Source organism: Henckelia pumila, chromosome 1, assembly GCF_033568475.1.
Source record: "Henckelia pumila isolate YLH828 chromosome 1, ASM3356847v2, whole genome shotgun sequence".
NCBI lineage: Eukaryota > Viridiplantae > Streptophyta > Magnoliopsida > Lamiales > Gesneriaceae > Henckelia > Henckelia pumila.
In genome coordinates this window covers 151,423,276-151,449,424 of record NC_133120.1, presented here as the reverse complement: position 1 = coordinate 151,449,424, position 26,149 = coordinate 151,423,276, and the positions used below count along the sequence as shown (strand labels likewise).

The following is a 26,149-nucleotide window of genomic DNA, read 5'->3' as shown; positions in this document are numbered from 1 at the left end:
GACCTTTCCTCCCTTTAGTGGCAACATTCATGATGGTTTATCCCCCGCCTTGGAAAAAGTCAGATTAGTATTGCATTTGCATGCTACATCACTATAGAACATTTGCAATGGACTAATTCCAGCAGAGATCTAAACCTTCTGACCTTCATCACCTATAGCATGAACCACATCAATAAATTTGACAACAGAGCAAGATTTTAAATTTGGGCCTTCATTAGCCAACTTAAGCATATTAAACACCACTTGCTCATTATTCAGTCTCAATATTAACTCTCCTTTCTAAACATCAACTAACGCCCTACTCATGAATAAAAACCGACGCCCTAAAATCAGAGGCACATCACAATCTGAATTCATGTCAAGAATAACAAAATCAATTGGATAAATAAACTTATCAATCTTGACTAGAACATTCTCAACTACCCCTCTTGGGAATTTACTAGATCCATCAGCAAATTTTAGAGAAATATTTGACGGTTCAGTGTTGCATATACCCAGTTTCTTAGCAAGTGCATGAGACATCAAATTTAAACTCGATCCTAAGTCACACAAAACATTATTGACTGAGAATTTTCCAATATGACAAGGTATGGAGAAATTCCATGGATCGTGAAATTTTTGTGAGAGTTCCTTCTGAAGCAAATTCAAGCATTCCTCATTCAGTGTAACTTGTGTCAGATCATTCAGCTTCTTTTTATTTCTTAGTAAGTCCTTTAGAAATTTGGCGTAGTTCGGGATCTGAGCCAATGCAGCTGCAAAGGGTATGTTAATGTGTAGTTTTTTGAAAATTTCAAGAAACTTTTTAAATTGAGAATCAAATAACAGTTGTTTAGCTCTATGGGGGAAAGGTAGTGTAGAGATATCAACCTTATCATTAAATTCATATTTTGAAGTCTTACCTTTCTTACCTGCCTTTGAGGAATTTTCAGCACGCATATCCTCCTTGGGCTCTGAAATTTTTGGCTCTTCCATCATCTTCTCTTCATCCATTTGCTGCTCCTCAGACTGTGCTCAGGACATGACCATAATAGCATTTACGCCCCTTGGATTTGGTTCAGTGTTGCTAAGCAACGATCCAGTAGGACGAGTCAAGAGTTGGGTTGCTATCTGAGCCATCTGAGTTTCTAACTTCTGCAACATTGCCTCCTGATTTTGTAGACAGGTCTCAGTACCAGTTATATATTTCATCATGATTTCTTCAAAGGAGGTCTTCTTCTCGACTGGCTTCGATGTATTAGCTGTAGGATCTACAGCTTTCCATGAGAAGTTTGGATGGTTCTTCCAGCCAGGATTATAAGTATTGTTGTAGGGATTGTACTGCTGTCTCCCTTGATTCCCCATAAAATTCGCTGCATCAACTTCAAATACTTGTTGTTCGTCTGGCTGTTGAACTTGCACTTGATTGGCTGAAGATGTCTGCATAACTGCCATCTGATGAGTAAGAGCATCGATTTTGGCGTTCAGTGTTGTCAATGCGTCGACTTCTAGTACTCCAGCCTTTTTCTCCATTTTAGCATCTGGCCATCCAATGTTGCTTTCAGCCATATTGCCAATGATTTCCCATGCCTCCGCTGGTGTCTTCCTGAATAGGCTTCCGTTATCAGCAGCATCCAGCATGGATCGAACAGACTGATCTGCCCCTTTGTAGAAGGTATGAGTCTACTGGCTCTGAGTAAGATTATGTTGAGGACACATCCTCAACATCTTCTTGAATCGGGTCCACGCCGCATGTAGAGATTCAGCTTCTTTCTGCCTGAATGAGATGATGTCAGAAAATAATTTAGCCATCTTCGTTGGAGGGAAATACTTATTCAGAAAGGTCTGAACAAGTTGATCCCATGTAGTGATTGAACCAGCAGGCAAATCGTCTAGCCACTCAATAGCTTCTCCTTGTAGAAAGAATGGGAATAAACGCAGTCGCACTGCATCAGATGTTACCCCATTCACCTTGAACGTGTCACAGATCGACAGAAAACGCTCCAGATGAGCGTAGGGGTCTTCAACAGATGTACCTCCCAAATCAAGCTTGCAATTGGATCAGCTAAATAGTAGAGGGTTTCAGCTCGAAATTGTTCGCCTCAACAACGGGGCAAAATATTCTAGATCCATAACCTTCAACTGGCGGCCTAATAATATCCCAAACAATTCGGTTGTCCGCCATCTCAACTTCAGATTCTGACTCTAATTCGAGATTGATATATTTCTTGGCTTTTCGGATCCTACTAAGCGTGCGTTCGATCTCCAAATAAAGTGGTAATAATTTACTTGATCGAATGCTATGTATGCACAACAGAAGGTACCTGAAAATCACCAAGAAATAATAGTCAGAATTTAAGAAAATAAATAAAGTCTAATCTCAAGCGAAATAAAAATTCTAATGTCAAACAGTCCCCGACAACGGTGCCAAAAACTTGACCGGCTATATCGGTATGATTAAAAATCAACGGGCAAGCGTACCAGGTCAAATTATAGATAGTGAAAAAAATTCGAATGTCGAACCCATAGGGACTGTATAATTATGACTACCAGAATATATTTATTTCTACTTAATCTAGACTAATCAAAAATATCGATTTCAGATTTTAAACTAATAATTAAAAATCGCAATTAAAATTAAATTAAATAAAACGCAGCGGGAAAATTCGGATTAATTCAAATATGGGAAAAACTCGATCAAGGACTCACGTAGGTACCAGACAATTCATGTAACAAGCAGTCGATCTAAGACATCAGACTTAATCTTAATTCACGGGAATTTTCCTAATTTGTTCGAAGGACAATTTCTAGAACAATCAAACCTATTCAAATATTGATGAACTAATATTTTGTAATTCTAATCAAATTTGAATGCATGACTAACTGTGAAAATTCTGTAAACACCTAAACCGCATAATGAAACCGAATTCTATTTCTAGTCATTTTTACACTATGTTGATTATCGAAGCGATCAAAATCGAAACCTCCTCTGTTGAATTGGAATCAATTAACATGCAAACAAATAACTGGCCAGGAAATTCACAAGACAAATATAAATTCGATAAATAATAAAATCAAATCAATTCTGAAAATCTCAAATAAACAAACTAGTTTTATACATCAATTGTCTGGCTCAATCACGTGGCCTTGATCAAATAAAAACTACTACTCACTAATAAACATAATTAATCAAAACAAAGTCTAAAACCATAAACTAAATAAATACAAGAATAGAAGAAAAAACTGGAGAAATTGTTCAGCAGCCGCCGTAAGCTTCGCGCGTACTCAAAAAGACAAAAATTCTTCAAAAAGATCATAAATTTTCTATTTATAGGGTCCGCGCCAAATAGAATCCTCGTTGACCTATTATTCTTTAACAGTGCACAGTCCCGAACACGCGCGCGCGTGCACCTTAATAAAACAGTGGCTTGTAAATGCCTCGCGCGCGCGCGAGGAAGAAGCTCGCACGCGCGCGGCTTCCCTTAAACTTTCTGTCCATTCCTTCTGTGCGCACGCGAGGTAGGAGCTCGCCCGCGCGCGCCTTGGCTCGAATGATTCTGCGCACGTGCGAGGAGTAGACCTCGCATATTTGGTTCCAAAAATCTTTATTATCTACAAAATCCAACCAAGAGAGTATAATGCATGCAAATAAAATAAAATACTAACAAAACTCACGAAAATAAAATAAATGCATGCGAAATAAATATAAAATAACACCAAAAATAATGCATACTAAACACACTTATCAATCATACCTCCATTCTTAAAATGGAGTTGTCATGGAATCTTGTATTCTCTAGATGGATGCATGATCCTAGTCAGGCTTTTGTTCGTTTTCATCCTGTTACTCATTTTCATATTCCTTTTTCACCCCTTCCTCCGTCTGTTCAAGAGCAAGGATTTCCTAGTGGTTATACTGACCCAAATATTCCTGCCTCTTCTACTTTTCCTCCATCATCTTCACCTTTGGGTGATTTTGGTGATTTACCTTTTTCTCCACCAATGATGCCTTAGCCTCCGCCTACACCAGCTCCATCTTCCGATTGTCTTTTTGAGTATTTTCAGAGACTAGAACTTAACTTGGATCGCAAATTCTCTGCCATTCAATCTATTCAGACATCTATCGCGAACTTGTCTTTAGAGATGTGAAACTCTTTTGATGATGTCAATGATAGACTCACTATGCTGGAAGATTCCTATTATCAAGACCCTTCGGATGACGCTTCTTAGTTTTATTTCTTTGTTATAATTAAATTGTATTTGAAATTTCTTTATTAATGAAATTTTTCTTAAATTGTGTTGTTTATTTATTGGCTTTTTTATTATCACAAAAAGGGGGAGATTTAATTTGATTAAATGTTTAAGGAAATTACTAAAAGATAAAGGGGGAGAATAAAACTTGATTATGTGATAAACAATTGTTAAAATTGTTATTAACTTGTTTTTAACTTAGGAGAACTTTTATGCGTATTTTAATTTGTTTAAAAATATTGCATATTTATTTCCTATATAACCAAGTTTTGTGATTATCAAAAAAGGGAAATTTTTACGCCTTAAACGCATACAAATCTCATAGACGAGATTAATGTCTTTAATGTGATAACTTATCTTATTTTGATAATAACAAAACTAGATTATTTTTACTAATCATTTACAATGAGACTTTGCAGATTAGATTTTCATTGGCAGATAAAATCTTGGAAGTTATTCTGAAGTCTTGTAATGCTCAAAGAACGGAATCTACGAAGTCTAGATCGGAAGCAACGTTCATGCCTAAAACAAATCACAAGAATCACGGAATTTGTTGCCAAATGGACGCAACGATCTCAGTCAGAAGCATGATCCAAAAATTAAGGAATAAATTCGTCCGACCAAATCTGTAGTACGCCGAACTAATCATTTACAATGAGACTTTGCAGATTAGATTTTCATTGGCAGATAAAATCTTGGAAGTTATTCTGAAGTCTTGTAATGCTCAAAGAACGGAATCTACGAAGTCTAGATCGGAAGCAACGTTCATGCCTAAAACAAATCACAAGAATCACGGAATTTGACGCCGAATGGACGCAACGATCTCAGTCAAAAGCATGATCCAAAAATTAAGGAATAAATTCGTCCGACCAAATCTATAGTACACCGAACGGACGCAACGATCCGCTCAACGGACACTACGATCTCAACCAAATTTGCACTATAAATAGAGGCATTCCGAGGTCATTTGGGATCAAGAAACTCACCTTCGAGCCTCTCATCCTTCAAGCAATATTCAAGCAATCTTTCAAGCATTTGAAGCTTATTTCGAGTCCCTCAAAATATATTTGTATCGAGTTGTAATAAACGCTTGAAAAATGTTGTTTTATTCACTCGAGTGTGAAGCCCGAGTTGTTTCGAGTTGTGAAGCTATCCTTGGAGCCCTTAAGGCCAAGTGTATCGAGTTGTATCGACGCGGTGATCGTGTTGTTGTACGGATATCCTTGGACCCATCAAGGCCAAAACATTTGATGTGCTAGTGGATCCTTGGTTAATCGACCTTAACCAAGAAGAGGAGATGTAGACGATTTATCGTCAAACTTCTATAAACATATCCTATCTCTTTTACTTCTTTATTTACTTTACTCATTTATTTACCGCATTTATCTTGATTTCTTTAAGTCTTCCGCTTGCCTACTTGCATAATCTCTTTAAATTGCTAAAGTTGCCAATAGAACCTAAATCCCACCCAATAGGTTCTAACAAACACCGGGTTGCCTCCCAGTCAGCTCTAAATTTATAGTCTATAGCCCAACTGTATTATCTTCAAATTTTTCGATCACGATGGTTTATCCACAGTCGTGGAATAATTCTTGGCAATTCGGCAGCCTATTGTTGTTTCTCTTTGCTCAAAAAATTTCATAGGCTCGATTCCTTCAGACAGCTTACCCTGCAAACATTCACCAACACTTTCATCCTTTCACATCAATAAAATTCACAGCAGAGCAAGATTTTGAATTTGGGATATCGCTAGACGACATAAGCATATGAAAAACGACTTGCTCTTCATTCATACTTAAAACTAACTCCCCCTTTTCCACATCGATTAAAGACCTACTCATGGCTAAGAATGGACGCTCGTGAATCAGAGAAACCTCAAAATCCTCGTCCATGTCAAGAATAACACAATCAATAGAAAAGATAAACTTATCTATCTTGACTAAGACATTCTCAACTATCCCTCTCGGGTATTTGATTGATCTATCAGCTAATTTAAGAGAGATAGAGGCTGGTTCAATATCTCCTATACCTTATTTTTGAGCAAGCAAATACGACATCAATCTTATACTGGCTCCTAAGTCACACAACACATGCTTAAATGAAAATTTTCCTATTTGACAAGGTATAGAGAAAATCTCTGGATCCTGATATTTTTGTGGGAGCTTATTCTGCAGCACAGCCAAGCATTCTCATTCAGTGTAACTGTAGCCAGATCGTTCAACTTCCTCTTATTTTTCAGTAATTCTTTCATAAATATGGCATAATTCAACATCTGAGCTAAAGCATCTGCAAAAGGCATATTAATATGCAGTTTCTTGAAAATTTCAAGAAACTTTTAAAAATGATGATCAAACAATAATTGCTTAGCTCGATGGGGGAAAGGGAGGTTAAAAATATCAACATCAACATTAACTTCAGAGTTTGAAGTCTTACCTTTTTTACCTGTCGTCGAGGAATTTTCAGCACTTCACGTATCCTCCTTGGATTCTGCAACGTTCGACCTCTCCATATTCTTCACTTTGTCTCTCTTTTCCATCTCCTCCTTTTGTGACCTCTTCACAACCATGATAGCATTAACATCCTGAGGATTTTTCTCAATGTTTCTTGGAAGTGATCTGAGTGCTCTGCTCAAAATTTGGGTTGCTATCTGAGCCATCTGAGTCTCCAACTTTTGCAACATAGCTTCTTGATTCTGCAGCCTTGCTTTGGTCCCATCAACATATTTCATCTTGATTTCTTCAAAACTCAGCTTATTGATCTCTTGCTTGGGTTGATTCTAACAGTTCTGATTGTAGTTGTTGTTGTATGAGTTGTATAACTGCCTTCCTTGATTCCCACAAAATTTGCGGCATCGACTGCAAATATTTGATGTTCCTCTGACATATTCGTTTGTACTTAATTCACTGGTGCTACTTTCATAAATGTCATCTGGTGTGTCAGAGCGTCAATCTTCGCATTCAAAGATGTCAATGCGTTGACCTCTAGAACTCCAGCTTTCTTCTTTTTTTTCAAATCCGGTCACCCAATATTACTTTTTGCCATATTTCCTATGATTTCCCATGCGTATGCAGGAATTTTCCTGAACAAACTTCCATTGGCCGCAGCATCCAACATAGAACACACTGATGGATCGACTCCATTATAGAATGTCTGAGTCTGCTGGTTTTGTGTGAGATTATGTTGAGGACACACCCTCAACATTTTTTTAAATCTGGTCCAGGCAGCATGTAAAGACTCACCATCCATCTGCTTAAACGAGATAATATTAGAGAATAGTTTAGCCATCTTCGTAGGTGGGAAGTAATTGTTCAAAAAAGTTTGAACAAACCCCGTCCAGGTGGTAATAGAGCCAGCAGATAGATCATCCAACCACTCGAGTGCATCTCTCTGTAGAGAAAATGGGAATAACCGCAGTGTCACTGCATCAGATGTTACCCCATTGAATTTGAACGTGCCATAGATCGACATGGATTGCTACAAATGAGCGTAAGGATCCTTTACAGTTGTGCCTCAGAAACGTGCTTGAAGCTGGATCATCTGAATAATATAGGGCTTCAGCTCAAATTTGTTCGCCTCCACAACAAGACGAACAATTCTCGATCCGTAACCTTCAACAGGTGGGAGAATGAGGTCCAGAATTGTGCGATTATCAGCCATATCTTCCTCTGACTTTGACTCAAGCTCTAAATTAAGAGTTCTCTTAACTTTTCGAATATTTCTGAGTGTACGCTCGATTTCCAAGTCTAACGGTAATAGAACTTTGGAGAGTCGAGTGCGGTGCATGCAAACGAGATTGGTACCTAAAAATCATAGACAAGAGAAAGATTCAGAATTCAGCTCAAATAAAAACAAAAAAATAAAAGTCTAATCTCAAGTAAAATAAAAATTTTGATATCAATACCAGTACCCGAAAATGGCGCCAAAAACATGACCGCTAAAATTCGGTTTAAAAATAATACTAGCAAGAGTATTAGGTCAAGTTATAGAAAGTGGAAAAAGAGTCCAGATATCAATCGCATAGGGACTGATTTTTTGATTAACAAAATATGATTATTCTAACTTAATCTAGACTAAGCAATAAAATAGAGCTCTCTATTTTTATAAATTTAAATTAAACCCTCCCTAAAGGATTTTCCAAGTGGTTCTCACTTATCGAGTGGAGAAGTCATAGTTTATAGTTGTACATCATTAGTCCTTGTGACCTGGGACAACATGGAGACTCTATATGCTAGTGCTTCACTTTGACTTGTTTACCGACTCATCTGGGGTCATCAGGTGGCAATGTTGGGTGTTGTGACGAAACATATAGGAGTCAATGCATTGTAGTCGGAAATTCACCTCTTACCTATGGGTATGGATATCCTATGTGATCTCATGCATACGTAGCTTGAAATCTCTGATCAGAATAGGTGGTAATTAAGAAAGGGGTTTCTTGAATTACACCTTCGATGCAACTACGGCATGACACATAGTTATCGATTCAATGACAACTCTCAATAAACCAATGGTTGTCGAATCGGTCGGGATATATGAGTTGAAGTGACCGTACTGTACGCTAACCATAATTGATTTGTTCTTGCAGGCACTATCATTTGATACCTAGGGAGTCACGTAAGCGATGCTGCTAGAAGTTTAACATGACTGGTTGGGTACTATCAGACTTGAGTTTTCTGACGTTTTTATTATCAAGGAGTTGATCAATAAGAATGGAGCTATATGGGGTATGCTCACATAAGGAACTTGTTGATCCTGAATCACATGGAGATGTGAACCCACTGCTAGTTGTATCAGTGAACCATTGAGGGTCACACAAGTACTAGCTTTCTAGATCTCGTTGAGATTAAAATTAGTTCTGTGTGTTGAACAACTTATAAAGGAGTTTATAAGTAAAATAAATTAGAAGTTTGACTTCTAAATTGGAGAATGAATGGAAAAGTAACTTTTAATTTGTGAATGTGTTCCAAGATTAAAAGTTGACTTAAAATAATTAGTTTGTGAAAATGTTGATTTTCTAAACTATTATTTTGAACTTAATTAATTAATTCAAGTGTTGAATTAATTTTACACTAGTAGACTTTGTAATGTACAAATAATTAAATTAATTCAAGTGTTGAATTAATTAAACAATATTGAGTCTAGTAAAGCTCAAATTAATATAATGTTGAATAATTATATACTAGTGGACTTGAATAAGTTCAAGGTAGATTTAATTAATTATTTAAACTTAATTGGGATTAAGTTTAATGTTTAATTAAATAAGTTCATAAAACATATATATATATATATATATATATATATGTATATGCATATATAATATGTGTGTGATGGAATTTGAAGTGTTGGAAGATTGGATGCAATTTTCTATGCAAGTCTTGCACTTTTCTATGCATGGTTTTAATTGTATCTATTTAATCCTTCTCCATTATTATATTATACACACGTATACAATTCTAATTCCAATTGAAGTGGCCGAACACTTTCATGAAATATTCTCCAAGTTTTCTTTCATTTTTGAGGAAGAATAAAAGGAAAATATCAATGCAAAATTCTCTAAATATTCTAGTGCATATTTAGAGCGGATCTAGATCGTCTAGTCGTGGACTTAATTCGAAGGCTTGAAGTGTTGAATTCATTTTGAGCAAGGTGTGCTCTTGGAAGCTTATAGATAGTGTCTACCACTTCAAGAGCCTAGTTGTTTATCAATTTGGTTGGAGCCATAAATCAATCTTTGAGATTGATAGGTAAAACTTCTAAACACCCTATGGTTGTTTGTTTTTGAATGCTACACAAGTGCTCGGATCTCTTTTTTTAAAAATTTTAATATTTCCGATGCGTTTTCGGGCACGAGTTAGCCGATCTCCTACAAACACTCCCTAGTTCGGACCCTCCGATCCCTTACTTTTGACCGTCCAAACATAGGAAAATCCTCGGCTCTTACTCGACGTCTTGAGTTCGATTATCAATTCTATAATCTCGTTTCATTTCAACTTAAATTTATTAATTAATCATGGTTAATCCCTTAATCACCTTATATTGGATACCGGTCAATACATTCTCTCCCACTTAAGAAATTTCTTCCTCGAAATTGAAGTCCCGGGGAAAAACACCGTTAACCAAATCAAATGTTCTTTATTACAACTGAAGTTTTACAAAGTAAAACATCCTTCAAAAGAAAAGTACACAGATCGGAACAACTCTGGATGCTCAAATCGCATCTGGCTCTCTAGCTCCCAAGTTGCTTCCTCTATTCCCCTACGCTGCTACTGCACCATTACTAATGGTATACGTTTGTTGGAAGCACCTTGTCCTTCCTGTCAAGTATCTTGAGAGGTCTTTCCACATAGGACAGATCCTGGTCAAATTGCACCTCAGTCGGATGAAAAATGTGCGACTTGTCTTCCATACTGTTTCAGCAAGAATACGTGGAACACATCATGAATGCCAGAAAGATTGGGAGGCAAATCTAGAAGATAAGCCACGTCCCCAACCTTCTCAAGAATCTCGAATGAACCAATGAATCTCAGTAATAACTTTCCCTTGAGACCGCATCTCATCACCTTTCGGAAAGGTGATACTCTCAAAACCACATGCTCTCCTATCTCAAAGTGCAACGGTCTGTGGTGAGTGTTAGCATAGCTTGCCTGGCGATACTGGGCAGCCTTAATCCTTCTACGGATTAACTCTACTTCATCAGTCATCTGCTGGATCAGCTGTGGACCCTCAACTTGACGCTTTCCATTTTCATCCAAGAACAAAGGCGTACGACAGCGGCGTCCATATAAGGCCTTGAATTGTGCCATGCCAATGCTGCGATGGTAGCTGTTATTATAAGCAAACTCTACCAATGCCAACTGGTCATGCCATGTTGGTCCAAAATTCATCATTATAGCTCGAGTCATATCCATGAGGGTACGAATAGTCCTCTTAGTCTATCTGTCGGTCTCTAGGTGTTAAGCCGTACTAAGACTCAATGTAGTACCAAGAGCTCGCTAGAAGCTACCCCAAAACCTAGAGGTAAACCTAGGATCTCGGTCACTGACAATGCTCAGCAGAATCCCATGCAGACGAACAACATCTTGCACATACAGACGTGCCATACGATCAAAAGTGAAGTCCTGATTATAAGGCAGGAAATGCGCGGACTTAGAAAATCAATCCACAACAACCCATATTGAATCGCAATTCCTGGAAGGCAAGTGGGTGACAAAATCCATCGTCACATTCTCCCACTTCCACTCAGGAATCTCTAAAATCTGGAGCAATCCACCAGGTCGTCATAATTCTTCCTTGACCTGTTGACACACAAGGCATCGAGATTCGAACTGATAAACGCTGTGCTTCATTCCTTTTCACCAAAACCTCGTACATAGATCCTTGTACATTTTCATACTGCCTGGATGAACAAAGAATCTACTACGGTGAGACTGTGTCAGAATCTCCTCTCTTAGTGTGGAATCATCAGGAACCAACACATGTCCGGAAAGAAACAACAGACCATCATTCTGGAAATTAAAACCAGCAGTACTTCCATCTTGAGCCAATCGGGCAAACTTCTGCTTCTTCGGATCAACGGCCTGTGACTCACGTATACGAGTATACAAGGCTAGTTCGGAAAGTATAGATGAAACGCGCACTACCTGTTGTTCCTTCTTTTGACAAAAAGTATACCCCAAGGAACAACACTCCTCTACCACTCGTGCAACTGAGCTGGTACTAAGGGAACTCACATAAACTTTGCGGCTAAAAGCATCTGCAACTGGATTAGAAGAGCCTATATGGTACTTGATTTTGCAATCATAATCCTTAAGCAGATCCATCCATCTTCGCTGTCTCATGTTCAACTCAGCTTGAGTGAACAAATACTTCAGACTCTTGTGGTTAGTGAAGATCTCGAACCTCTCACCGTACAAGTAATGAAGCCATATCTTAAGAGAAAAGGCAATGGCTGCAAGCTCCAAATCATGTACAAGATTGTTCTCCTCGTAAGTCTTCAATATCCTAGAGGCATAGACAATCACATGTGTTGCGTAATTTTGTGCCCGCAAGTGCACAGTGTCAAGTTTTAATATAGAGTAAGTAGAATATCGTTCCCACAAGGATTGAAAATTTATATTCACACTAAATACTGTAATTAAAATAATTTCAACTTTGTTTAGAAAATCAAAGTTTAAAATTTAATAAACTAAAATAAAATAAAGAATCCAGAATTTCAAGGATGGCTTTGGGTACACGATCTGAGACGGGTTCTAGATACAAGATATCACTAGATTTTCATTCATGCAAATAATATCAATTGATTATATCATCTATTCCAATTTATATGCCAAGAACCCTTAATTGTTATTTACTGCCTCTCTCGAGTACCGAGTAAATGTTATTATTCTAATGATAATTTTGATATCCCTATCAGAAATCAAACAAAATAATTTAATCAAGTTCTATGGTTCTCTTTCAATGACCTCAAAAGAACTTGAAAGCCTCTCGAACTCTACAAAAATCCTAGGTTGTGTTTTCCTATGATCCTATTCAAAATCGCCTCTCTCGAGTGCTAGATTTTGAATAAATTTAACATTCAATCTATGTCCAGTAAATTGAAAGGCAATAAAATCAAGAATACACAAATAAATTGTTACAAACAAATAACAGTAGGCAAAATAATATTCAAAACATGAAAATCAAATCAAAATCCGTCAATCTCTAGAAACAACCAATAATTTTATAATGAAATAATTAAACACATAGACATATTCAAAAATCTCATAATAAATCAAGGCAGATAATAAAAATCACAGATTAGAGTTGATTCTCCGTCCCCAGATGAATGTCCTCTGCCTTGTGATTCAATTATCCCTTGTCGCTAGCTCCCACGTCTCAAATCCGTGAGCCAAGCCTACTTGAATGCGTAGTTGTGTGGTTCTGTTGTTTTCCGCTTCTTCTCCTCTAGATTCTCTCCAAAGTGTGCATCTGTGTTATGCTTCAGATTGTGTGGCTCTTCTCTTCTTCTAGGTCCGATTATTCTCTTTTATATGTCCTTGAAGCCCATCGAATAAAGCTCGTGAAATAGAGACTTTTAAGATTTCAAAATTCTGTTGCTTTTTCGTACAGGCGGCGCTGGAGCTCCAATTTCTGGCGCTGGGTGATAAGTGAATTTTGTGTGCATTATTTTATGTCTATTTTGCATGCATATGTTTGGTCTCATATTGTTTTATGTTCTTTTTTTGTGTGATTTATTGCTTATTTGTGCATTTCACTCTCCGGATTAATTTTGTAGAAAAATGGGTTTTTGAAGAATGAATTACGGAGCAGCCTTGGTCAAAAATTCAAATATAATTCTAGATTGCTCTAAATAAAATCTCCAGAGTTTCAATTGTAGTACAAGATGTTTTGAAGTTGCTGTCCAAATTTCAACTCGATCTGACGGCTGAAACTCGAGTTATGAATTTTTAAAGAAAACTGCGCGCTGGGAAGAAAATATGGCGCCTAGGCGCAAGTTTTAAGCGCCTAGGCGTGACCTGGACGAAAAAAAGACATTTGGGACAGAACTTTTCATGCCATGGCACGACACGGAAGGAAAAAAATCAGAATTTTTGAGATTTTAAAAGTCTTGAGTCACGGGCTTTATTTGACGGGCTTTCAAGTACATATAAAAAGGAGATTAGAGGGAGACACAAAGGTGGAGAGAGGCTGCCACCAAGCGAGAACCAAGAGCAAAAGAGGGAGACGGCGTGAAGATCTCAAGAACTGCGCAATACTAGTTTCTTCTTTTCTCTCTTATTTTTGTTGGGATTTAGGGGATCCTACCCCCAAAACATTGTTTTGATTTTTTCTTGAAGATTGAATTTGATTTTTATGCATTCTTGATTATATTACTGTGTTTATTGATTATTTGAAGATTGATCAACTTCAAATTGATTTTATGTGTTATAATTGATACTGAAAGGAGATTTTATAACATGATAGGGTAATATAGTCCATGGATCTACAACTTGCATAGACATATGAGGTTGGATACATGTTGATAGTCATAGTCCAATAGGTCGAAAGCTAGAGGATTCCACAAATCGTAATGCAATTGAAATTGTTAAATAACACAAGGACACTTGGTTATTGAAATTTGTTAATTAGATTAATATAGCTCGACAGAGTAAATTGATAGATTAGGAAATTCCGTCAAAAGCATGACTTGAGAACCGAATTTCAATAATTAGAGAAGAAAAAGGGGTAGGTGAACCGAGATCCTAACAATTGTTTATTTATTTTCTGAATTTAATTTTATTATTTTGCTTTTATTTCATTTTTTATTTTAGTTTATTAATTTATTATCATCTTATCTTAATTAACTAAAGAATAATACTTGAGTAATTTTTTCAGACATCAATCTTTGTGGGATGATACTCGTACTTTGTACACTATATTATTACTTGACTTGTGCACTTGCGATATATTCGAGCTTAATTGATATATATATTTAGGTTGATTTTCAGTGGTAGTATTTGCTCGATCAAGTTTTTGGCGCCGTTGCCGAGGATTGAAATAGACAAATTTTACTTTTTGTTATTTTCTTTAGTTAATTTCTTCTTTTTATTTATTCTATTTTATTCCTGCGTTATCTACCGTTTTCTATTTTATTTTTGCAGGAATTCATCTGGTGTAATACTTTGAGATGTTCCATCGAAAAGTATTCACGAGTTTTACCCAGCAACATGGAGAGCCGTTCTACGCAGCATGGGAGAGATTCAATAATTTGGCGAACACATTTTGGTATCATAATTTCTCCAATTATTATCTTCTTAAATTTTTTCTTAATGGTTTGGATGCAGTGACAAGAAGATGGGTAATTAATGGAGCGTTGCAAACTGGTTGTCCACTATTTTTCCTAGATGATGACAGTGCAATATACATACTAGATGATATGGCGGAATTTGACTACCACATGTATTGGGATCTTACACCACATATTTGGAGCCACCAAGACCCACAAGATACTCGTTACCCATATTTTTCAGACCAACCATTCGAACTTCAAGAGGAGGAGGTAATTTGTTCTCAATTGATCATGCATTCATTAGAGGATATGGTGAGCAAGTACGTGCCCATGAACGAGCGACCTATAGAATATCTAATCAATTCTAGATGTCACCTTGAGGAGAAGGTAGATAATCTCAAAATATCAATTCTACATGAACACCAAGAACATGAAGTGAAGAAAGATACTCAAACAGTGATTCCCCAAATTTGGTTCGATGATGATGACTTAGAGAACCATGATTTGGAATGAGAATCAATTCATGCTGAAGATCAAGAGGTGTTTGAGTCTTCTCTTCCCATTGAACCTCAACCGGAAGAAGTTCTGAAGGAGACAATATATGCAGATACACCGCCAACACAAATTTCACAAGAATTTGTTCTCCGAGAACCTACAGAGATGTTCTCCTCCCATGTTTATCAGCTGATATGGAGTGTTATTGAGGTGACGAGCATAAACTGCTTACATCTGGCCAAGTTTGAGGGCACATGGAACAAACACCCATTGGTGGTGTCATATGACACTTACTTTGGGCGTCAACCGCTCTTTGATGAGTGCTTCTAAGGGTCGAGCCGAAGACTGAAAATCAAGCGCTACTTGGGAGGCAACCCAAGATTTTTACATCATTTTTTTAGTGTTAGTTTTTATCTAGTTGTTGCTTTATATTGAGTTGATCATGTTTAATCCCTCAAAATTTTTGATTTGCAAGGTGAATATTTTGGAACATTGATGGCCTAAGAAATGTGGTGCAGCAGCGGCAGATGGATATACACCACGATGATTGACCAGGGGAGAGTTATTTTGTTTTCATTGTGTTTATTTTTGTTTTGCATTTCTTCGTTTCTTATTTTGTTCATTGTTCTAGAGCATTGAGGGCAATGCTTTGGATAAGTATGGGGGGTGTTATTTAGTTTTGTTTTGTTCGTCATTATGTTTTTCATTCATATGGTTTAGATTATTGCATATAGTTCGTATTCATGAATATCATTATGTTTTGTGTTTGTGTTATGTGAATAAGTAGAATGATGACTGTTAGCCGATGATGATAGAGTTGAAAAAAAAAATTGTTTTTGAAAAAAATGTTTCTTTTGATTGAACATGAGAAGCTGTTGATTGAATCGTGAATCATATTAAGCCCGCATGTTAGATTGGTGTAGTGTAGCGAAGTAATTGATGAAGTTCGTATTTGTTTGACCATTGCATGACAATAGATGTTTGTTGATCATGATAGTGTCTTTGGATTCTTGATGATTGCTAGACATTGCATGTGTGATCTTGGGCGTACCTATAATATTTTTTGAAAAAAAAAATTGTTGAAAATTAAGTTAACTCCATCCGAGTTACGAGTGAGGGATTGAAATCCTAATCCCTTGTTTTTGACCAAGTATGCAGAATCCATAGGGTTAATACAAAAATTTAAACAAATTTTAAAATAACAATTCCATCCGGGCCTGGAAAATGGTTGAAATCCTACTCAATTTTCCATAGCTAAGTTTGCGGGATAAATGGGATTTTAGTTCCATCCGGGCTATAGATGAGGGGATTGAAATTCGAATCCTATCTTAGTTATAGCTAAGTTTGCAGGTAATTATTGGAGATTATAAAAAAACCGGGTGCAAAATCCGGAGGTACGTAATTATTCTCAAGAGAATGCATGTTTTGTTTGGGATTTTTGGGATGAAGAAGTGCTGGATTGTGATACTTGCATTGAATTTTCATAGGTCGCTAAACATTCTTAGGATGGATTCTTTTGAAGTTGCACGAAACTGGAATAACATGGCACACACACACACGTTTACGTTAAACTGACAGTTATTGTGAACAATCAGAAGTTTGTGGTTTTTAATTTTGAATTTGGAAACTTTTCGAAGGCTGTGCACGTTCATGATTCATTCTTACTTTTGTAGTTGTTTGCATATTGTTTTGCATGTCTTGCTCAAGGGCGAGCAAGAATTAAGTATGGGGATGTTGATAAGTGCATTTTTTGTGCATTATTTTATGTCTATTTTGCATGCATATGTTTGGTCTCATATTATTTTATGTATTTTTTTTGTGTGATTTATTTCTTATTTGTGCATTTCACTCTCCGGATTAATTTTGTAGGAAAATGGGTTTTTGAAAACTGAATTACGAAGCAGCCTTGGTCAAAAAATCAAATTTAATTCTAGAATGCTCTAAATCCAATCTCCACTATTCAGATTGTATTTAAAGATGTTTTGAAGCTTCTGTCCAAATTTCAACTCGGTCTGACGGCTGAACCTCAAGTTATGAATTTTTCAAGAAACCTGCGCGCTGGGAAGAAAATATGGCGCCTAGGCGCAAGTTTTGAGTGCCTAGGCGCGACCTGGACGAAAAAAAGACATTTGGGACAGAAATTTTCACGCCATGGCGTGCTTTTTCCTGCGCCATGGCGCGACACGGAAGGAAAAAAATCAGAATTTTTGAGATTTTAAAAGTCTTGAGTCACGGGCTTTATTTGACGGGCTTTCAAGTACATATAAAAAGGAGATCAGAGGGAGATGCAAAGGTGGAGAGAGGCTGCCACCAAGCAAGAACAAAGAGCAAAAGAGGGAGACGGCGTGAAGATCTCAAGAACCGCGCAATACTAGTTTCTTCTTTTCTCTCTTATTTTTGTTGGGATTTAGGGGATCCTACCCCCAAAACATTGTTTTGATTTCTTCTTGAAGATTGAATTTGATTTTTATGCATTCTTGATTATATTACTGTGTTTATTGATTATTTGAAGATATCAACTTCGAATTGATTTTATGTGTCATAATTGATACTAAAAGAAGATTTTATAACATGATAAGGTAATATAGTCCATGGATCTACAACTTGCATAGACATATGAGGTTGGATACCTGTTGATAGTCATAGTCCAATAGGTCGAAAGCTAGAGGATTCCACAAATCGTAATGCAATTGAAATGGTTAAATAACAAAAGAACACTTGGTTATTGCAATTTGTTAATTAGATTAATATCGCTCAACAGAGATAGATTAGGGAATTTCGTCAAAAGCATGACTTGAGAACCAAATTTCAATCATTAGAGAAGAAAAAGGGTAGGTGAACCGAGATCCTAACAATCGTTTATTTATTTTCTGAATTTAATTTTATTATTTTGCTTTCATTTCATTTTTTATTTTAGTTTATTAATTTATTATCAACTTATCTTAATTAACTAAAGAATAATACCTGAGTAATTTTGTCAGACATCAATCTCTGCGGGACGATACTCGTACTTTGTACACTATATTATTACTTGACTCGTGCACTTGTGATATATTCAAACTTAATTGATATATATATTTAGGTTGATTTTTAGTGGTAGTATTTGCTCGATCACTGGGGCGCTGCTCGGCATAAAAAATTCTCGGAAAAAAAGACTTCGGCGCTGAAGCGCTAGTTTTATGGCGTTGGGGCGCCGCAGCTTGTGTCCAGCGCGCAGCATTCTTAAAAAAATCATATCCAAAATTCTAGCCATCGGATCGAGCTGAAAATTTGACAGCGGCTTCAAAACATCCTAAAATTTATTATGAACGTTAGTTCGGATTTGGATGTCTCAAAAATGCTCAGTAAGTTTCTAAAATTGTTGCTTCATAATTCATCATTTCCCTTCTTCTCGCTACTTTTCTTCTAATCCTTGCATCTCACAAAAACAACATCAAATATGCATAAAATCTACTCGAGACATGACAAAATCCAATTCAAATCATATATAAATTAAGTGCATAAATTGCACTTATAAAATTCCCCCAAACTTATACTTTTGCTAGTCCCGAGCAAAACAATAATGAGTAATGTAATCGGCCTCCGAATTTTTACATTTCAAGATTCAATATACATGTCCGCTAATTTTCTCAAGAGTTCTAGTGTGTGTGTATGATTCACCAATCTTGTCTATCCTCCTCTCTTTCGATACACTAATGCAACAAGTTTGTTTCATAGAATCATCAACTCCGCTCTCTAGTTTCAAAACACTCTCCACCAAGTTCAACTTCTACTCACTAAGATCAAAAGGCCTTTTCAAGTTATATCAAAGATTTTTCATAACATCGCTAGATTTTGCACCCAGTTTTATTTTAGCCCCATAAATTACCCGCAAACATAGCTATAACTAAAGATAGGATTCGAATTTCAATCCCCTCGTCTATAGCCCGGATGGATCATCAACCCCATTTTTTCGCAAACTTAGCCATGGATTGGTGATTAGGATTTCAATCCCTTTTCAGGCCCGGATGGAGTTGTATAATTTTTTCATAGATTTAATATTTTTACTTTTCAGAAATTTGCAACCCCATTTTTTTCGCATACTTAGCCAAAGACAACGGAATTAGGATTTCAATTCCTCATCAATGACCTGGATGATGAAGTTGTTATTAAGTTATTGATTAAATCTTTTCTAAGCTCGAAGAAGTCTACCTCAGTTTCAAGAATAAATCACCAAAGTTAAGAATCAAATCATCCATTTCACTCACAAAATCACAAAGTTTCTCTAATCACTAGGATCTAGACAATCAAGGCATAGTGCATATGGGTGAGAACTCAAGATTAAACATAGCTAACATTCACCTTTTAGCACAAAAAATTATTTTTATCATAGTTCAACACACTACCCATCATGTATTCAACTTTTATTCAACTCAAACTAAGTCATGAAAAATTTTCAAAAGTTTAGAAAAATTTTAAACACCCCCCAAACTTAAAATGTGCATTGTCCTCAATGTAAAATAAAAAAATTAAATAGTAGAGGAATACACGTACCTGTGACAACGACCATCAGTAGTCGTCATATTTTTCATCGTCATTTGCAGCGCATTGGGTTATAGTAGGGGTAACACCAACAAACTTCATCTCTACACATCCTAAAAAAAATGACAAGGGACAAAAATTTAAGAAGTAAATACATTAAAATAAATTAAAAAAAAGTTGAATACATGATCGAAGGATCCGAACCAGTTCGGAGGGCCCAAAGCCGAGTTCGGACGGCCCGAACGTTGTCTATAAATAGAGGAACCGAGGTTCATTTGTGACTCGCTCATCTCCTCTCTTCTCTCTCAATTCCCAAGTCTTATAACTTAGATCTAGGGAGATCTAGGCGTCCTACGGGAAATCCGAAAGTGGCTTAGTGATCTAGACGTCGTCGCGAAGCTATGGCCTAGTTTTGAGGCTATCGACAGCAAAGGGCTAACGACGGACGCAGGTATAGCTTTGGCATCCTAAAAATATTTAGGAGTATGCAATAGCTTAGTTAAGGCTTTTAGAGCTTTATTGTTGATGCATGAATATTTGCATGGTAGTAGCAGTAGACTAGACTAGTAGGCTTGGAGTATAGGCCAGTGGAGCTAGGTTTGTCCAGCAGTGTTAGAGGTACGTAGGTACTGACCGAGATAGCCGGCATGATATATTTGCATGTATGTTGCATGAGTATGTGCTATATGCTTTATCATGTTTTAGCATGTTTTATCGTCTTAGCACATATATGATTTTACGTGTGACTGCACCCGGAGAGATGTGAGTCATTGACAGTCTCCATAGGGAACTATGATCTCATTTTGGACTCGAGTCAGGTATGACAGTTTCCATATGGGACTTGTATCCTGTTTTGGATTCGGGTCAGGATGGGGTTGGCTCAGCCCTGATATGGAGTATAAAAGTACCCCGCGGAGTAGCTCTCTAGCCGGTACTGTTTATTCTCGGCACCATGAGCAAGTGTTTTCACTTGAGTTTTAAATCATCTGTGTGCGCATATTTGTATTTATATCATTGATTCGTATTGAGCGTTCTAGCTCACGCCCCTGTGTTTGGGTATTGTGTACCTTGTGGCGGGGCAGGTTTGAGACTGGACGGTCCAGGCGGCTCTCAGCAGGATTGAGCTTTGGAGAGTGCGAGGTTGTAGAGGGTAGGGATTTATTTACCCTGAACCTTCGATTTGGTTGTATAACAGTACTTATACACTTGTGTTGTCGTCGGTTGTATTCTGCCGATTGGATTTGTTGTATTTTAATTATCCACACTTTACGCTTTAAGCTTTTATTGCGTGCACTTTTATTATAACTCTGATTAGGTAGTGGATCCGGGTTGGGTCACTACACTCTAGCCAGTCTTCAGCAACTCCAGGTGCCTCACCTCCTACTAACGGTTTAGGACTCATCTGTAGGAAATGGTGCATAATGAATCTCCTCTGCTTATCGCAGTGTCTGTGACGGTCATGTCTACGATCGTCATTATCGCCCCAACGACCACCACCTCCACTGTCGTGGTTCTCATCGTAGTCTGCCATCTGTCAAATAATAACAGATAAAGTTTTTAATTCGCTTTACTGATTCCCAATTGCAATGCGCTTTGATACCAATAAATGTTGCGACCCTACCCTGATCCACTACCTAATCCGAGTTTAATAAATATAATCTTCAAAACTCTTAACAGATGCAAGGAACTTAATCATGTACACCTACATACATAACTATAAAATCTTGGAATAACTTCATGCATGTCTCAAACACATTACTCTTTAACATATGCACTTAAAACCTCATGAACTTGACAATACCACATAACATGAACATAATCATAAAAACTTAACATTTGGGTGATGAATTATGTGAAATTGTGGCAACCGTCATAATCGGCACATTCATCTTTCCTGTTGATCAACAAGCATATGGCCTTACGACTCATAACATTTGTTCTTTGGAAAGGCTCCTCCGAGGCTCATTCCGGAGGACCGAATCCCGTACATATATCCAACCCATGAGCACATATTTGGAAAGGCTCCTCCATGGCCCAATCCGGAGGACCGAATCCCGTATTTCCACTACAAAGACACATAAGACATCAAAATATTTTCATGCATCATCATATCGTATTATCATGTCTCATCATAACATTCATTAATTCGTGTTTCATCATCTTTCATTTCATCACCATATCATCGTATCATCATAACATATCATTCATTATGAAGAATCATTGAAACATCACAATTTCCATCTTAACTTTCATTTAATGAACATAAATCTTTACTCGATAACTTCATGCATGTCATAAATGATACAAATCATACTTTCATATTGAACATAGGTTTCATGAATGAAACTTATACATGTAAATACATCACATAACGTGATCAATTCACGTGAGTCGTTCTTTTCGTTCTTGACGCTAAAACTTGAAAATTTTTGCATAAGAACTCTTAAATATATTTTAGAAGCATTAAAACATCATAACCATGAAATTAGGACCCTAAAATAACATTAAAAACATGAATTTTGAAGGCCATGCGCGGCCTCGTCACTTCTCAGGTGCGGGCGCGCATGCCCTGCACAGGAAGCCTATTGCAAGCGTTCAAACTATATTTTGAGGCATGAATTTGGAAAAGTGATAAACATGAATGTTGTAGCCCTTTGTCTTAGCTTTAAAATTCCTTGGTTTCACCCTTATTGGATTTTTCAGTAAAACGTTATACTCATTCTACCAAAATGTGTCACTGCCAAAAATACAAAAAACTTGACATAATTTGGGGCGATTTTGGCCAATCTTCAAAATGGATTTGACAAAACTCAAAACATGAAAGTTGTAGATATATGAGCTAGATTTCAAATAAAATTGGCCTCATATCATTTTAATTTTTACACTAGTTTTTATCCTCAAAATTGTAACGAGTGTCGCTAATCCGGTGCCACCGAACACATGTCATATTTCAAAGATTTATCTTGAAAAGTAACTCAACAATTTCAAAATATAAAAACTCATACTTTTTACATTACATAACTTGAATAAACTTTCATCAAACTTCAAGAACACATCAAACCTTCAAAAGATTCAACTTCTCAACCATAATTCAGTAACTCGTAAAGAACGATCTAGTTTTACGATTTCAACAATCCATAACTTCATACTCATGATTCCATGCTTCTTCAAAATCATAAATCCATTAAAACATGCACATCAACATACATTTTTGTATCGAAATAATTATACTCTTGAATGGGTTTCAAAACTTTAAATTACTTGCACTTGCCTTTGATCTTTGAAGAACGGAATCAACATGGAATTGTAGAGATCTAGCCTTACTCAAATGGAATTGAGACATGCCAAAAAGGTATCCGAAGGAAGATCAAATCCAAGAGATTGTTTATCTGTTCCTAATATCAAAATAACACCTTTACATGGTGAGGAGACACCAAAAACCGAAGACAAAATCAAAGAAGAAATGCAGTAGAAAATGTGTGCAAAAACAGCTTACAAGAAGGCTTTGATCTAGGCTGAAACATCCACTAAAAATAGGGATTCATAGCTCAAATTGAAGGTACGGATGTAAGAAAGATAACCCTTTAAATGGATTGAATTTGGAACTTCGGATGAAGGAGATATGAGTCATCTACTGCAGCTGCTCCAAGGAAGGCGAGTTGGAGAGTTGGAGGTTGAGAGGGAAATGGGGAAGAAAGGAACATGATAAAATGGGGAAGGAAAGAGGAGAAGGGAAAATTCATTGATGGAGGGAGACAAGGAGAATATGGGTGGGGCAAAGGAGAAGAAAAATGGTTCGGTGGTTGGAATGACTACATTAATACATAGTCTATCCAACACGCTACAAATCGGACTATTAAAATTTTTTCTCTCGATGAATAAAATAAAACTATAAATATTATACTCAAAATACTTGTATAATCATTTTCTTCGATCTCATTCATAGGCTAGACTCGTTTTCTAAGTCCAGAACCAATTCCACCGAGAAAGCATTAAACTACCTTGCAAGGCATCACTACAACAAAAACGGGATACAACAACGGATATAATCCGTTGTCGTAGGGGTCAAAAAACCATTGTAAATTAAGGTGTTGTCGAAAATATACCCAACGACAACGGATACCGTTGTCGTTGCTTTCAAAAGACAACGGATTTTATCCGTTATCGTTTCAAAATCCGTTGTCTTTTCCTTGTAACGACAACGGTTTTTATCCGTTGTCGTATATAGAACTTTTAACAACACCGAAAATTACAACAGTTTTAAAATGACAAAAACAACATATTTTATCCGTTGTCGTTGCTCAATAACAAAACAAAAAAAAAATTAATATACCAATTTTCAATATTATAAATAAAACAAAATTTAAAATTTCTAAAATAAAATTTAATATACAATTTTTCAATATTACAAATCAATATTCTAATTCTAAATTCTAAATCAATCTACACTAGAAAATATATCGATCGAGTTATGAACAAGTCTATATAAATTAACTCGGAACTTTCCTATACATCGAGTTATGAACTAATCTATATAAATTAACTTGGAACACTCCTTCTAGATTAACATCCACCATTATCCCTTGCATCCCGACTATCTGCACAAGTTGAAAAATTCAAGTAGTAGAAAAAAGTATCAACAACAGTAAACATCAGCATTTCCTTTCTCATCATTCTTATCTTCTTCTACAAAAACACAAGAAATAAATTAAGTCACTACAGATTTTTGTAATTTGAGTATACATGTTTCCACATCTAAGCAGATTTCAAGAACACAAAACACAGCAGTTTCATCAATTTCTTCATTAGAGTAAATTGTTTTCATGAACTGTGAACAAACACATAGATTATATTAGTAAAAAAATCAATAATGAAGAAGCAAAATGATATAAAGACAATTATTTAAGAATACTCTGAAAAAAAAAAAGCAATACCGAATTTCAGAGTCCTTCTGCTCTCGAGGACTAATCTGCAATAACACAAAGCCTATCAGAAAAATGTCAACTGCAAAGCAGGAAAACCTCACAATCACCCTATAAAAAAAAATAAAAATTATCTCAAACTTACCTCACTGGAAAATGCCATTAAATATTTTAATTTTTTTCTAAACGTGCAGTGAAAAAAAATCTGGGAATGCCACCTTTCCCTAGATCTGCAACTGGATTCTTGGAAAGCCTGACATCCTGCATAACAAAGCATTTATCATGTAACACTGGGATGTTATCAATTATATTAAAAATGTTCATTGATACAGTCACTGGTAGCTTCGCATTTCACCAAATAACTTACTTTCAAGAGTTCAATATTCTTCTCCGCAGCTCAACTCATCAAAAGAATCCAACTTATCAATCAAAATTTCAGCATCTAATTGTATTTCATCCAAAAAAGATAAAACAATACAAAACAAGCAAAATCCCCATAAGTGTACTTCCTGCTAGCAAATGTCAAGCCCAACCAAAACAATCCATAAAGCATACAAATTCTAGACGGAGCAATTTTCATAAAAAAATCATAATGCATTCAATCTTGAATCAAATCAAGTGTCGCTAGTTGGATATGCAAGATAACTTGAAGCACCATTTATCTTCACACATATTTATCAAATAAATTCATTCCATGACCCAAATCACAATTGAAACACAAAAGCTAAAAAAATACTACCTTACTGTTCCGTGCTCTAAAATTAAGCAGAATCACAAAAAATGCAACAACATGTTCACAGCATTTAAGCACGAAGAACCAAAAATCTGAGAAGCACAGAAATAGACTTAAGCTGAGAACAACAGAAACAGACATACTACTGCAGTTTAGCTATCATTTACCTTTCAATGCCAAATCCTAGTATTTGGATTCTTCAGCACCCACTAAAATACAGGAACCTCAGCATCACAAATCACTGATAATTCATAGGAGAAACAGAGCAAAAATGCAAGAAATAATCTTGCATGTAAGAGATGTATTAGGTCAAATTAATACCTACACATGAGAATGTCGAGTATTTCCTTATTTGTTAAGTTAAAGTACTGATTTTTGGAGCATTCTTTAGCTACAACAGCCTGCTCCTCGTGGAAACAATCGTGCTTGTACATATATAATTAATGTAGCTAGCATTAATAATCACCAAGCCCACATTCAAGATTC

General features: G+C 36.4%; 2 protein-coding genes and 1 long non-coding RNA gene across 4 annotated transcripts; all 3 read right to left on the bottom strand.

Moving 5' to 3' along the window:
• Nucleotides 1–279: 279 nt before the first annotated feature.
• Nucleotides 280–990, bottom strand: LOC140874214 (uncharacterized). The gene is made up of 2 exons (XM_073277498.1): nt 909–990; nt 280–752 (listed from the first exon to the last, which is right to left on the bottom strand). The coding sequence occupies exons 1-2, from the start codon at nt 988–990 to the stop codon at nt 280–282; spliced, it is 555 nt and encodes a 184-aa protein (XP_073133599.1).
• A 10,586-nt stretch (nt 991–11,576) lies between these two features.
• Nucleotides 11,577–12,044, bottom strand: LOC140874212 (uncharacterized). Its single transcript, XM_073277496.1, has one exon. It carries the CDS (start codon nt 12,042–12,044, stop codon nt 11,577–11,579), a length of 468 nt encoding a protein of 155 aa, XP_073133597.1.
• A 12,318-nt stretch (nt 12,045–24,362) lies between these two features.
• Nucleotides 24,363–26,148, bottom strand: LOC140876060 (uncharacterized). Of its 2 annotated transcripts, XR_012148654.1 has the most exons (5): nt 25,831–26,148; nt 25,298–25,372; nt 25,076–25,191; nt 24,943–24,977; nt 24,363–24,606 (listed from the first exon to the last, which is right to left on the bottom strand). It is a non-coding gene; the product is annotated as an uncharacterized lncRNA (long non-coding RNA). The 2 variants fall into 2 exon arrangements; XR_012148653.1 differs by lacking the exon at nt 25,298–25,372.
• Between the last annotated feature and the right edge of the window lies 1 nt (nt 26,149).

Bases quoted from the DNA above. Each gene is read 5' to 3' on its own strand.
- LOC140874214 (XM_073277498.1), bottom strand. From the start codon at position 990: ATGGATGAAGAGAAGATGATGGAAGAGCCAAAAATTTCAGAGCCCAAG. The intron at 753-908 runs GTAAGAAAGGTA...TACCCTTTGCAG, and splicing joins TGAAAATTCCTCAAAGGCAG to CTGCATTGGCTCAGATCCCG.
- LOC140874212 (XM_073277496.1), bottom strand. From the start codon at position 12,044: ATGGATCTGCTTAAGGATTATGATTGCAAAATCAAGTACCATATAGGC.